This window comes from Diplotaxodon limnothrissa, linkage group LG4 (assembly GCF_057381915.1).
Source record: "Diplotaxodon limnothrissa isolate DT_005_m linkage group LG4, D_limnothrissa_male_GT1.1, whole genome shotgun sequence".
Lineage (NCBI taxonomy): Eukaryota > Metazoa > Chordata > Actinopteri > Cichliformes > Cichlidae > Diplotaxodon > Diplotaxodon limnothrissa.
The window spans coordinates 30,647,036-30,660,644 of NC_140599.1; the positions used below are offsets into that span (position 1 = coordinate 30,647,036).

At 40.1% G+C, this 13,609-nt stretch overlaps 1 protein-coding gene across 2 annotated transcripts; it reads right to left on the reverse strand.

Moving 5' to 3' along the window:
* Positions 1-5,732: 5,732 nt before the first annotated feature.
* ntf4 (neurotrophin 4) lies at positions 5,733-13,220 on the reverse strand. 2 transcript variants are annotated; one of them, XM_085352853.1, is made up of 3 exons: positions 13,051-13,220; positions 12,816-12,890; positions 5,733-7,322 (listed from the first exon to the last, which is right to left on the reverse strand). In XM_085352853.1, exon 3 carries the CDS (start codon positions 7,301-7,303, stop codon positions 5,846-5,848), a length of 1,458 nt encoding a protein of 485 aa, XP_085208979.1. In that variant the 5' UTR covers positions 7,304-7,322; positions 12,816-12,890; positions 13,051-13,220; the 3' UTR covers positions 5,733-5,845. The 2 variants fall into 2 exon arrangements, with proteins under 2 accessions (XP_085208979.1, XP_085208978.1); XM_085352852.1 differs by having other exon boundaries at positions 12,816-13,220.
* Between the last annotated feature and the right edge of the window lie 389 nt (positions 13,221-13,609).

The window sequence follows — 13,609 nt, forward strand, 5'->3', positions numbered from 1 at the left end:
ACCACCATTTAGCTCCGACCACATCAGAGGGACCCTCCTCACGGCTTGTCTATTGGGGCCTTGAAAGCCGATAAGCTGAGTAATCTCTTTTGAAGGGAGTCCATTATAGAGATCAAAGGCACAGAGTTGCATGGGACAGTGTGTAGCAAGGCCATAGAAGCATTGTGTTCATGATCTCATGATGTCAATGGCAGGAAGTCAATTAAGTTACCGCTGGTACCACTTTCTAAAAAAGATGTTAATAGGTTTTTATAAGTTTTGGCTTTATTGATGTTAAAAGGACACTCCAGTGATATTTGTTTTTTACTTTCAGTGGGGTTCCACTCAGACTGTGGAAACAGTTCCGCAACAGCATTGTGGTTTTGGTAGGAACCTTTTTAAAGTTTGGAAAAGAAGTGATACAATCTCTGCTTCAGTATGAGATTTACTTATTTTTAATATAATCTATAAGTGTGGAACAAAAGAAAGGAGCAAATGCAATCTGGGCACTTATCGGTCGGTCTGCTAATTTAGCATTTTGGGGCAACAGCAAGTTTTTATGTAGCCTACAGATATCTGGGCCAAGACTGTTTATCTGCATGCAGGCAAACCTGCTCAAATGTGATTAACAATGTAACTCTGAATGCAAATGGAAACCAGAAAGCTTCTTGTAGCAAAAATCTGGTCTCTACTTACTTACATACAGACATCCACTTATAGAGACTGGTGTAGAATCATTTTATACCTCGACCTACAGTAGAGCCTCTGCTAGTGACAGCGTGTCAGAATATATAACAAACATTAGGGCCTCGTCTCAACAGAGCTGTAATGTTCGATAGCTACACGTACCTCTGATTGGTGGATGTAGACTGGGCAAATAAAATAGTTTCTACGTAGCACTCGATCTTTGTTGAGTTTTATCAATTTCAGCTATATTCAAGAGAAGCCACACATATCGACAGGCAATATCTCCAAAACTGAGCAACTCACACCCAAACATTCTGGACGGTGGAAAGCTTGATTTTTAGGTGAACGGTTCCTCTAACCAAATATAATCTTTCTAGTGACTGTAAGACTGAATTAAAAAGGAAAGGAGGGTTATTCTAGAGGCGAATATGCACCGGAAAAATCTATTTTTCAGGAACTTGCACCAAAAAGTTCACCTTTCACTTAATAATTCAGTATCTCATTAGTGTCCTGTACATTGTTATAAATATTAATGTTTTACATGGAAATAATGCCATTTATTAAAACCTCTAAGCCATTTCGAAACTATGTCTATCTAGAAAGTGGTACCTAAGTTTAGAGTATAAAGCCAGACTCCAACGCGAAATCCTCAGTCAGCGTCCACGGTGTCTTTACGAGGTTTGTGACTTGTAATCATCAGCTCAGGGTCTTGGGTAATCCTGATGATGGCAGAGGCAACAGAGAGACAAAACAGCAACTCAAAGGGAGAAAAGAAGAAGAAGAAAAAGAAGGATGGACAGAAGCCGGTCATTTTATTGCACACAGAAGCCATAACCGAAATTTAGAGCGCTTTCTGGGGGCGTGGGGGTGAGATCAGAGAGAGGCCGGATGAGGTCGGGGCGAGCCCGTGGAAGCCCAGGAAACAAAACCTTTAGCCTCTGTGTTTACGATGCATGTCAAACAAATGACAATGACCTAAAAACATTTTTTTGGTAGTGAAGATGATATGAGGTGTCGTTAAAAAATATATATCTGTATGATAAACCTACAGGGGTGGGAGCCTGGGGATCAATTTGTAAAATGTGTGTATTTTTTTCAGTTGTATTTTTTATTTTTTACAATAACTATTTATTTTCTTTAGGTATGTATTGGATAAATGTATGTACATGTTCTGTTCCTTCTTGACTTCATTTGAACTAGTTTTAAAAGTAAATATGAAACATTGAAAATGGTCATTCAAATACGCTACTGTATGTGTACATTTTGAGAACAAATTGTGCAATGATTTAACAGATTTCCATGATTAAAGTGATAGTAATACAAATTGAAAAAAAAAATCATCTGGAAAATAAAGAAAAATAATGATGACGATGATGATGAAAATGGTGATGTAAAAGAAAAAAATAAATAAAGCGATCCAGGTGGATCTGCTGATCATCGCAAAGTTTTCCTGATTTTCTTTTATTCAGTGACTTCTATAGATAAAAATTTAAGATTTAAGAAGTTGTTTTGCTTCTTCTTTCAGAGTACAAGGAAAAGACATATTTAGTTTGTTTCACTTCACTTTGTAAATATCTTTTGCATACTTTGCAAACACCCAAGTACTAATAAGTAGTAGTAGTAGAAAATTTGCCAAACAAACTAGCAAAATAATTTAAACTAGCTGGACCTAACTGGGAGGTTTCAAAATGATTTTTTTTTTTTTACCAACAAATGCAGTAAAACCTGAAGAATTTAAAGCTGGGCTACATTTAAAGTATGTTCTCTCATTTTTTGCTTGTACTCTCCACTTTAATTGCACGTACATCCACCAAACTTTTCACCGGTTTGCTGGTCGATAAAGTTTTTTAAGTTTTTTTTTTTTTTTCAAATATTCTTCAAAGTCTGATTGAAAACTTTTAGTCCTTAAAATGTGATCAAATGAACTTTTTCTGACTGTCAACAGCATTTTCTGGTGTACACCCAGTGGATACTTTGTTAGGTATACTGCTCAATAACACATATATCTGCTAGCAACTCCATGCATTCAGTTATGTGGACATGGTCAAGACAACTAGCTGAATTAAAAGTGTTCTCTCACCCCTATTCACTCAATATATATTCATACACCATGCATTTAATTATGGGTTATTATTCATCTCTGGTTTTCTTCCACAGCATGTCTTTTGTCTCCCTCCCCTCCCTGAGCTTGGTTCTCCTGGAGGATTTTTCCTGTTAAATGGAAGTTTTTCCTTCCCATTGTCGCCAAAGTACTTCCTCTTAGGTGTCGTCTGATTGTTGAGGTTTTTCTGTCACATTGCAGGGTCTTTATCTTACAGCTTTTAGGCAACTGTTGTTGTGGTTTGGTGCTATATGAATAAAAGTGAATGGAATTGAAATGGGGAGTATCAGAATGGGGAAGAAGGGTGACTCTACTAGTTTGAGTATTTCAGAAACTGCTGATCTACTTGGATTTTCCAAGAGAGAAGATTTTTAAGGGAGTGGGAGTTCTCTGTGTGAAAACACCTTGTTGGAGTCAGAGGTCAGAGAACAATTGCAAGACTGCTTTGAGCTGATAGGAAGACAACAGTAAATCAAATAACCACTCATTACAATGAAGGTATGCAGAGAGGCATTTCTGAACGCCCAACACGTCAAACAGATGACCTAGAGCAGCAGAAGACCACACAGGGTGCCACTCTGTCAGCGCAGAATAGTAAACAGGCTCACCAAAACTGGACATCAGAGGACCAGAAAAACATTTGCAGGATCAGAATTTGGAGGCAACACTGTGAAAGAATGGATATATCCTACCTTGCATCACTGGTTCAGGCTGGAGGTTGGGCTCTAATGTTATGGGGGATATTTTCTTGGCAAGCTTTAGTCCACTAAGTACCAACTGAATGCCATTTAAACAGCACAGTCTGAGTATTATTACTGACCATGTCCATCCCTTTTGACCACAGCGTGCTCATGTTCTGATGGCTGTTTCCAGCAGGAAAAAGCACCACGTCACAAAACTCAAATCATCATCTCAAACTGGCCACTTAAACATGATAAGCTCACTGTACTCAGATGGCTTCCACAGCCTCCACATCTCTTCCAATAGAGCCCATTTGACATGTGATAGAAGAAGAGCAAGTGTGTGAGGCAATCAACACAGACCGAAATCTTTGATGAATGTTTCCAGCATCTTGTTGAATCTATGCCACATGGAGTTCAGGTAATCCTGAAGTCAAGCCGGGATCCAACCCAGTACTACCTAATAAAGTGAGTGATGAGTGTACAACTGGCGTTATCTGATGTTCAAATTTATTCTAGAAAAAAAATGCAAATTCAGGCATATTTCTATAGAAAATACCTCACCTGCATTATAACCATAAAATAGCAACAAAAAAAGGCTCCACCTCAATGTACGTAACTTTTTGGTGATATCACTTTCTTTCAATTTTAACAATCGCTGCTGTTTCCAAAAGAAACATTTTACAACACATATCTCTAAAAGGCGTGCTCTCACTCTGAGCCAGGAATCTACCTGAGTAGCACTTACATCCACCCAACATCACAGCTTTATATCTGTTTATATCTTAAAGGGCTTTTTAATAGAGCAGTTCATTAATGTGTCACTCAGAGCTTGATTTATAGAACGTCATTTGTTATAAAACAAAAACAAAAACGTGGTGAGGCTGACATTTTCCTGGCTGTTTACTGCATTATCTGAATGATGTAGTGATAAATAGATTTTTTTTAAACCCTCTCTAAAGACCTTTAACTGCAATGTGACAAGAAAATTCAACTTTATCCAGTATTTGGACTTCCATGAAAGCATGGATTATACAATTTGTGGATAGAAAATACATGTTTATTGTCTTTAAATAGTGTCAGTAAGTTTATTTGATTGGTTTGTGTTTTGTTGTTAGTGCGGACCCAAAAAGTAAATCCACTAATGTTTTTCGACACATTCGTCACCTTCATGGGGCATAAAAATGGACATTTTCTTGTCATATCTTCACAAATACATATGCAAATAAAATCAGAAAAAATGGGAGACACAGTTTAGATGTTCTCAGGAAACATAAACGTTATCCAGGTGTAGATATCCTAGTGTGTGTAGGGATTTGTGCATGTTGTGCACCTCAACCTTGGAGGTATGTAGTCTTGGCTTGCTCTTTTTCCTGAAGCAATTATTTTTAATCAACTACATGTATCTGGATTTATAGACAACTGAACACAGAATAGCCACAATTTTTGCTTGTAATGGATGATTTTTAAAATGAGGACTTTACAACTTTTAAGCATGTTTGGCACGTTTCCTCTTACCAGCAGATTTCAGCAGCAAAAAATACAATAAAAAGCTAGTAGTGAAAGCTGTACTTTGTATGTACATTAGTTAAGTTCAGAGCATACTGAGTACAAAGTTCCTTTATTACCATGTTTGGCAGGACAACTGAACAAACGCAAAGATGGTAAATCAGCTTGTTTAAGTGTCACATAATTTACAAACCACATGCTTTTACAATCATGAGCCACATGTGAGGCCCACATGCACAGATACATCCTGCCACAAAAAATCCTCTGCCTGGCTGAAATCACGCTAGCATGTGCCCGCGCTGCAGTCTTAGTTAAACCATAACTGTAACGTTTCATGGTAAAATATACGGTGAGAGTTTGGAGCAGTAAAATGGAACCTCAGTAGGGGGCGCTCCTTCCTCTTACAACCCGAGCGGACCAGAGGCTGGAATTATCATCAGACACTGGAGAGACCTACAAGCCCGTGAAGGCTTCTTCTATAAATACACACAAATATACATAGCTTCATACATAAAGGTATACTGGTGTCATATTGTACACTTATATATATATATATAGGAATATATTAATATCAAAGACATACACATGCTTACATACTAATCAAAAATAACTTAGATTATGAAAGATAAATCATACAAAAACAGTACTTCTTAAAGTAAAATTTCTATAGGACAATTTTCCCTAAGATCTAGTGTTGAGGTCTTCTTGTTTTTTTAAATGCAAAAGTCACATAAAGTTGTAGTGGAAGGAAAAGAGATATCTGAAAAGGTCTGGATTTAAGAAGAGATAGCTTCCCTCATGTTCTAGGAAAGACCACGAGGAAGAGAAAGTGCACACAGAAGGATGTCAGAGCTGCTCTGCTCTGTGTCACTTCACTTTGTGCTGTCTCTTAAGCCCTCCCCCTTCTTGTCAAAACCTCCCTCCCCGTTGCCGAATTTGCTCTGGACAGCAGCACACAGACGCAGGACGAGTTGATTCGAATCCACCTCCATGCGATTCTGTTTCTATTATCTTTGGTGAGTGCTCGCACGTACGACTGCTTGACTCTACACTCACTGTTCCACTGTTTTTTATCCACTCCCAAGCAGCTGCCCCCAGCCACACCTATCCCTCGAGGTTTGAGAGATTTCGCTGATGCAACAGCACCCTTTGACTGGATCCGGTTGTTGGGATGGTGGCAGTTAGTTTCATAGAAGTACTGTTGTAGAGGTCCTCTCTGAGTCTGGATTTCCTGTAAGACACTGACATTCTCTCCTTTGAAGTCAGTGGCTTCTGTCTTGTTAACCCACACACTTATTGCCTCGCACACCGACTGTTCCCTTGACCTAATACCCTCCTTTGATCTGTCAGTCAAATGTGAGCGTTTATCCCTTTTAACAGGATGGACACCCTCGCGGGTTAATCTAGCAGAGTCTGCCCAAGACAAAGTCGTACTCCTGTCGAGTGCGCGGTCGCCGTGACCCTCGATGCGCTCGTCCATGGCCTCCTGCTCCTCCCAATCCCTGTCCTCCTCCAGCATGCCAGTCTCTAACATGAGCAAAAGAGGTGGGTCCTCCGGAGGTGATGGAGAGGATGAGAACAGGACCCGAGGATGAGCATCGAGAAACAACTCGTCTCCCTTTAAGATGTTATCCAGCCCTCCCAGACCCAGACCATCCTCCATTGTCAGACTTTCTTTAGGAAAACCTCTTCCAGTTCCCACGGTCCTCTGGCTCACTGTCCCGATTTTTTGTGTATCTCTGAACTGATCTGAAGTTGTAGTCAGTTTTGGTCCTGTTTGACCCTTATGTGTTGTAGCAGGACTCACATGGTTTTCCAATGCAGAAACCTGCAATGGCCTATCAGTAGCGTCCTGAAGATTGTCTTTCTTGGAAAAGTCCACAAAGCCTGCGTATTCATACCTGCTGGTGCTGCCAGGTTTGTAATCCTTGGGAACAGAACTATCCTGGGAAACATCCTCGGCCCTGAGTGTAGCTCGTTCTGTGGGAACATCTAAGCTGCTTCTGTCATTGCTGCCTGAGTTGCTGTTTGATTGGTGGGTTCCTCGACTCTCCACCTTGAATGTCTCTTCGTGTATAGGTTTTACATAATCCTTACGGCTCTGGAGGTTTTGTCTGTTGCTGTGTTGACTGAGCGCAGCAGTCATGTTGTAGTCCGTCTGCGAGGCACTTCCATTGAAGCTGTAGTCCGCGGGGGCAGCTGCGAGGCGAGCGGCTGGGTCATGCCGGTGCTCTCTGCGTTTGTCGAAGCCAGGCTCGGCGGTCGCAGTAGCAATCTTGGACACGGGGTTGTGAGGGAAGGGCAGGGCCGAGGCAATCACCATGGCAACCAGGGGAAGCCAGTGCATCACTCCCAAGACGTATCAGCTGGTGGTTAAAATAGAGCAGACACAAGAGGAGAGAGAGCCAACGTTACTTTATACAATGCAAATTGTGGCTTATACAGTTAAACCAAGCACCACAATTAAAGTGTAAATTGAGAGGTTTTACTGGTGGCCTACAGCTTTATGAGACTGGTGCTTTAACTGCTGAGGTATGGCTCTAAAATCTTGGCAGAACTCGTGGAAAAATAGGTACAGCGAGGTCGATCTTTGTTTCTGCAAGAGGAGTTCAGCTATGAATGGTGCACACTTTGAAGAGCTCACCTCCGACAGACTGGCACGTATGTGTGTCAGAAACTTTACAGCCAAAGCTTTTAAAGGCATGATTTGTTTCTCTTCTGCTGTTGCTACTTTTCCTCAGAATTCAAGAATCTGGGACTTTCTTCTACATGTTGTAACTTACAATATACCTTCTTGTCAAAACACACACACATAATAAGAAAGCATACCAATACAGCTGAGATAAACCGCAAGTATTCTACCTGTTTACACCTGGGCTGTGAGTGAACTGGTGATGGAAATTTAATGACGGATACAGTACTGCATTCAGCTGCACTAGCCTGGAAGAGTTTCAATTATAGAGTGATCGCTATTGTAAACGTCCTGCCTGCCATAACCTGTATTATCTAAACTTTGTGCAGCTTGTAGTTACAAAAGGCTTTAGTGCTGCTTTTTGTGTGGCAAAAATAAGAAGCTGAAATTCTTCTGTATAACTCCTTTAGGTCATATACACAATATTATGTTATAAAAAGTACATACTAAGCATTTCATAAAACGCATAGTTAACTGTTGACTAGTTAGTTCACTATTATTGTTTTTGCCCATTTTACCTGGTCACAGAATCTTAGAAGAGCTCAATATTATTACAATATGACACCCACAATAACAATTCAGGGATTTCTATGCACAGAGAGATTTTTGGAGAATAAGTGGCACTTATAAGGTTAATAGGTTTGATATATGTAGACCAATAAAACGAATCATAATACAATACTTGCTGCATTACATGACTATTATTTAGGCTAGGGTACCATGTTGGTGTAACTGAACTGTGGTGTCAGTGGGAGTAGCATTGTATCAACACTATCCAATTTGTTAGCTCTGTCATTTCCTTCTCCCCTTGTCTGTAACACACACACACACACATTACAGACGCGTAAATATCCTGTTATGACAGGCCTGATCCCTTCATTACGCTGATAAATTTCCAATTCACTCATGACCTGAATCATATTTAGACATTACAGTTTTCACAATTATGCTGTGGGACCTGAGATACAGTTAAACACCAGTTAAACTCCTGGTTTCAATAGTTTGTCTGACCACTAATTTGAAGGCAAAAATCTTTATTGCCAACCTATCAGATGTGCACAGTTTACAGCTTTTTTTTTCATCTAAAAAATTATGAGCAAATTTCCTGAAAATCAAAACTAACTGTTAGTATAAATATAGTCAACCAGACCGCACACTCCCTCGTGTAAGCCAAATGTAAACAATTCCTGACACGCAAAGGACGTTTAGGGTGAATTGCTTCGTCAACTCTGACATTATGTGAATGAAATAAAAAGTGAGATGACTCACATGTGACTCAATGTGAGGTTGCCCTCTGACTAACAGTAAAAATATTCCAGCCACCAATCTATACCGCAGGTCCAGCGAGACGGTATTCAAGCAGTACTCACGAGCCTACACGGGGGAGGTAAGTGAGGATTTAGTTATTTGTTTAAAAGCAGGGAAAAGGTCAATTGGAAAGAGTAAAAAATGGAATGATGGGAATGTCAGTGATGTAACGTTGCTGGCGAGGCTCCTTCGTGGCAAAGGATGCAGACTTCTAAAAAACCACAGCAACATAAAATACGTGTCAAAAACGGAATGTTATGACTTCGTTTGTTTGCTGATATTATAATTGTTTGTTTTAACAGGTGTGTAAGAGCGACTGGGTGGGGGGATCATCGGTGGCTATCAGTGAGTGTGTGAATGAGTGGTGACAAAACTAAATCCTTCCTGTGACAGGACCTGTAACTCAATAGAACCACACCCGGGACACAATGCTGCCAGCGAGACGCAGCAAGGTTTGGTTGAGACATCATTCATGCTGTCACCCAAGGTGCTGCCGCTCAAAGTGCCTGCTGACGCCAAATCACACCTCAGCGTGTAGAGCTACATGTTTGCTTAGTTTACTGATCAGTGTACCAGGCCTGCCAAATGTTTTGTGTGATGGAAACCAATTAAAGTGATAAATCTGACCGTTAACACGAAGGGGAAGTACAGGATCAAATATCCCGGACAGCTGTGGAATATGTGATCAGTTGGAGTTACAGGTTTCCTAAAGGCCTTTGTGGAGCACTCAGACATCACACCGAGGGCAGGCAGGCTGACCGTCTAAGTGGTTTCTTTGTAAAACAGCAGCAGCAGGAGCTGCACTTCATCACCATGCTCCATTTGCCACAATGACATGCATCATTTGCTCTCCCTGCAAGGCTAGACACAAAGTTCTTCCACCGTCTGGACCAAACTCAAGCCCTCGCAACCTACACCCCCTCTCCACAAATGAGTATGCACAAATACCCCAGGCCGTCTAATTCAAAAACCTCACCTAGTAAGTAAAACCCTACTCGAGGCTGCACTCTTATGTTAATCCTAATCACCGTAGCCTGAGAGCCTTCAAAATGAGCAGCACAGGAAGAATACCACAGGATATACAGCCTAAACAAACAGATGGAACCACCTCATCGAGCAAAAATCCATGAATAAACAGACTAAACTTTGAGGACACTAACGGAGAGACCTCCAAGAACTCCATTTCTTAGCACTGATTAATATAAGTCCTTGATAGCTCACATGCTGGCTTTCTTTTCTCTGCAATCACATTGGCTGTGCATTTATTTAAGCTTCAGAAAAGCAGTCAAAACAAGGCGGAAGATACAACTTGTTCCCAACCTCTGCAATACAACATTCCCAGCAGATATGAGCATACGTCAGGGAGCATTTTTACGTGACAGGTTGAAACTGTCCTATTTCACTTTGTTTTTAACCACTCTTAAAATGCAATGTTTCCCCTCGCTCTGACAGTTCAGCATTTTACTTTATATCTCTTTCTATGTATTTATTTTTTTAACTCATTTTTATCAGATTAATGTGCTGCTTTTTCTGGTTCTTACATTAAACAGCGCTTTTAGCTGAACACAGATTCGGTCTTTTTTATGGACACTTTTAAATACACATAATTGACATTTATTATTTTGTAAAGACATTTAAGAAGCTGATAAAGTTTTTATAATTCACTTGAAAAATTACAATACAGTAGACACTAACTTCCTGTTAATGGATGATAACTTGTCATACATTTTTCTGTATTATCAAGCCACTTTAAGTTAGCGTGAAACACATGCATCAATCCACATTCTTCACGTGCCGTCACTCAAAACTCTTGCTCAACATTAACAATAGAAAAACTTTAAACACAGAATATAAACACAAGTGTTTTTCTGAGTAGATCTGACACCTGGAAAATTGTTCAGACTCCTGCCAGTGTTAAAGGGAAGAAGGAATCAGGGGGAATTATGGTACAGTGTGCCTCTGGCTCTCTCTTGAGACCCACCCCAGGAAACACATGCCATAAAGCAGATCCACACCTGGCAATGGCTACTGTGCTATTTAGTCTGTTTACAAGTTCCACATGTGTGGCTAATGTCAGGCACATCCATCTGACAGCGGGAAAATGCATTCAGTGTTAGGACTGCATTCTCTCCTAAACTAATCCTGCCTCTTTGAAGTTCTGTAACTCCCCCTCAATGGGGGTGGAAGATCTCAGAGGGAAGCTTCCCCCTGAAAACAGTTTACACGTCAGATTGCATCTTTCACCACATTTTAATCACAGGTTGGGTCTGACTAAACGGTCTCAAAAGCATCTATTAGAAACACTGACAGCAGGAGTGGCTGTGACACTATGTGAGATGGAAAAAACATGCAGGTAAATGTTTGTCCTCCCTCTGCTTCGTCCCCTCTTTCGAGGTTAAAAATAAAAGCCTTTATATCCATTTACAGTGCCTTGCGGTCCCGCTGTGCAAACAGCCCATTAATTCCAGCTCTGTGATTGTTTCGTACCATGCTCATCCTGCAGGATTGAGCCCCCTCCTCTCTAACCTTGGCTCTGTCAGTGACACCTCTCTCAAATGACTTGTAGATCTCTCTGGTTCACACTGGGAAACACTTCTAATGAGGTGCAAGCAAGCCATGCGTCTTCTTCTGTTTAAAAGCGTAAAAAAAACCTTAAAAACTGTAATGAAATAATTTATATTACACTCAAACTTGCACTTTCACCTGCAAAAACCACCCACGAAGCCTATTCAGCCCCTTATCTGTTGACAGCGCGGAGTTAAGAGATCAGCTGCAGGTATGTTAAAATGGCAACTTGTGTGATCTACCAGCAGGTTTGTGTTGTGACTCGGTAGCATTCACCTCACCTGAGTGACTGCCAAGGAAAACAACATGTGAAAAACCCTACAAGTGTCGGGCTGCCAAGGAAAACACGTAGAGCGTCTTGATCTTCTCAATCAAGTGAGAAATGCTGAGCTTTAAAAAAGAAAGTATGAATCAAATAAAAAAATTAAATTATAATGATCAATTCGTGCCTGTTTATACATGAATGTAATTAAAAAGAGACCTCGGGAAAATAAATAAATATAAAATTATTAAACTTATAGTAGCCTGACTTATATAACTTTCTGGTTGTTATCCTCAAAGTGATAGGACCTCACCAGTGCCTTTGAACCAGGGCACTGATAAGCTTCCATCTTCTAATCTAACTTAGCAAGTCTACTTACTCAAGTACGTTACTAAATAAGTATTAATAGAAACTTTCTGATTTTACTCCACTATAATTTGTATGCAAAATAATGTGCTTTATAATAATTTTAAAGCTTACATTTTTTTTGTTATATATTGCAAAATATAATCATATTAATAAATATTAATTATTATAGCTATATAGATTCAGTTATGATGCATGATCTAGTATAATGTATTGTATAATGCATATATTTTGATTCTGCATAATTCTGCACGTTCTTTTACTGTAAGTACTTTCAGCATATGTTGAACCTACAAGTTTTTTTTACTAATATTTAAGCAGGGTTATGACTTTTTAACTTGTTTCTTCACTTTGCAAAAATGTTATTCACATTCACACTTGTCTACTACATCTGTATGAGGGCACTTGAGCTTGGAAATCCGTGTTTTCTGCACCAGTTTTCTACTTTGTATTTATTTCTCATTAAACATTATAATATAATATGTTTTCCAGCGGGGCCCCACTGCCTTGGTCCCCACTATGCCACTCAATTTACAAAATCATGGAACCGCCCCTGTATCTGTAACTGACTGATTGCATAAATAAATGAAGAAACGTGTCTGTATTTCGATTGAGCTGCGCTGCAGAATATTTAAACATTATTTTGAGTGTACGTGTGTGGCATACCGTTTAGGTGAGATCCGGACCCCGCGTCCTTCCAGCTGACACCACATTGATTATAGTCCTGTCGCTGTTGCTCAACTGGTTTAAAAAAGAAACCCCAAATCACTTTTACACGCTAACCACAAACGCTATTCACAAACATGTCTTTCTCCTTTTTTAATAGTCCGTGACATCGCACGAGTGCACCAAAAATCCAATGAGGGGAGAGAAAAAAAAGGAAAGGAAAGTAGTTACACACCAGAAAACTCTCCTGTCCCGGGAGCGCTTCCACTCAAGAGAAATACTGTATGCAATAAACCCACAAAACTATTACAAATGTTGACCCGCCTGAAAATGTGGATATTCCATAACTTGTTACTGCTCCAAGGAGCCCCAGAGAAAATGAATGTCAGTTCAAATAAGTGAGCGACGAAGTGGAGCGCTGAAGAAGCTACCCAAACGTTTTAAGAACTCCGAACTCCGCCTGAAACGCGTTCAACAAAGCTAGCATTAACTACAATCAAAACTTCCGGTTAACATTTTCAAAATAAAACATGAATTGAGGAATTTGAATTTCCATCGAACGTGACGGAAAGGCAGGGCTTTTATTTTAAAGAAGCACGCAGTCTCTTCAGAATGGCCCTGTTATTGGCTTACTGCTAGCTCGACTCAGTTGAGATTAGTTTCTTGGTGGAAGCGCAAAGACTGGGCGAACTCCCCCCCCCCCTCAGGATCCTTTAGTAGAATATGGATAAGAGTTCTGGGGCATTCAGCGACTAACATCTGTCAAAGCAGATGTATGAAACAACCGCTCCTAA

Excerpts from the sequence above, each read along its gene's own strand:
- ntf4 (XM_085352853.1), bottom strand. The coding sequence starts at position 7,303 with ATGCACTGGCTTCCCCTGGTTGCCATGGTGATTGCCTCGGCCCTGCCC.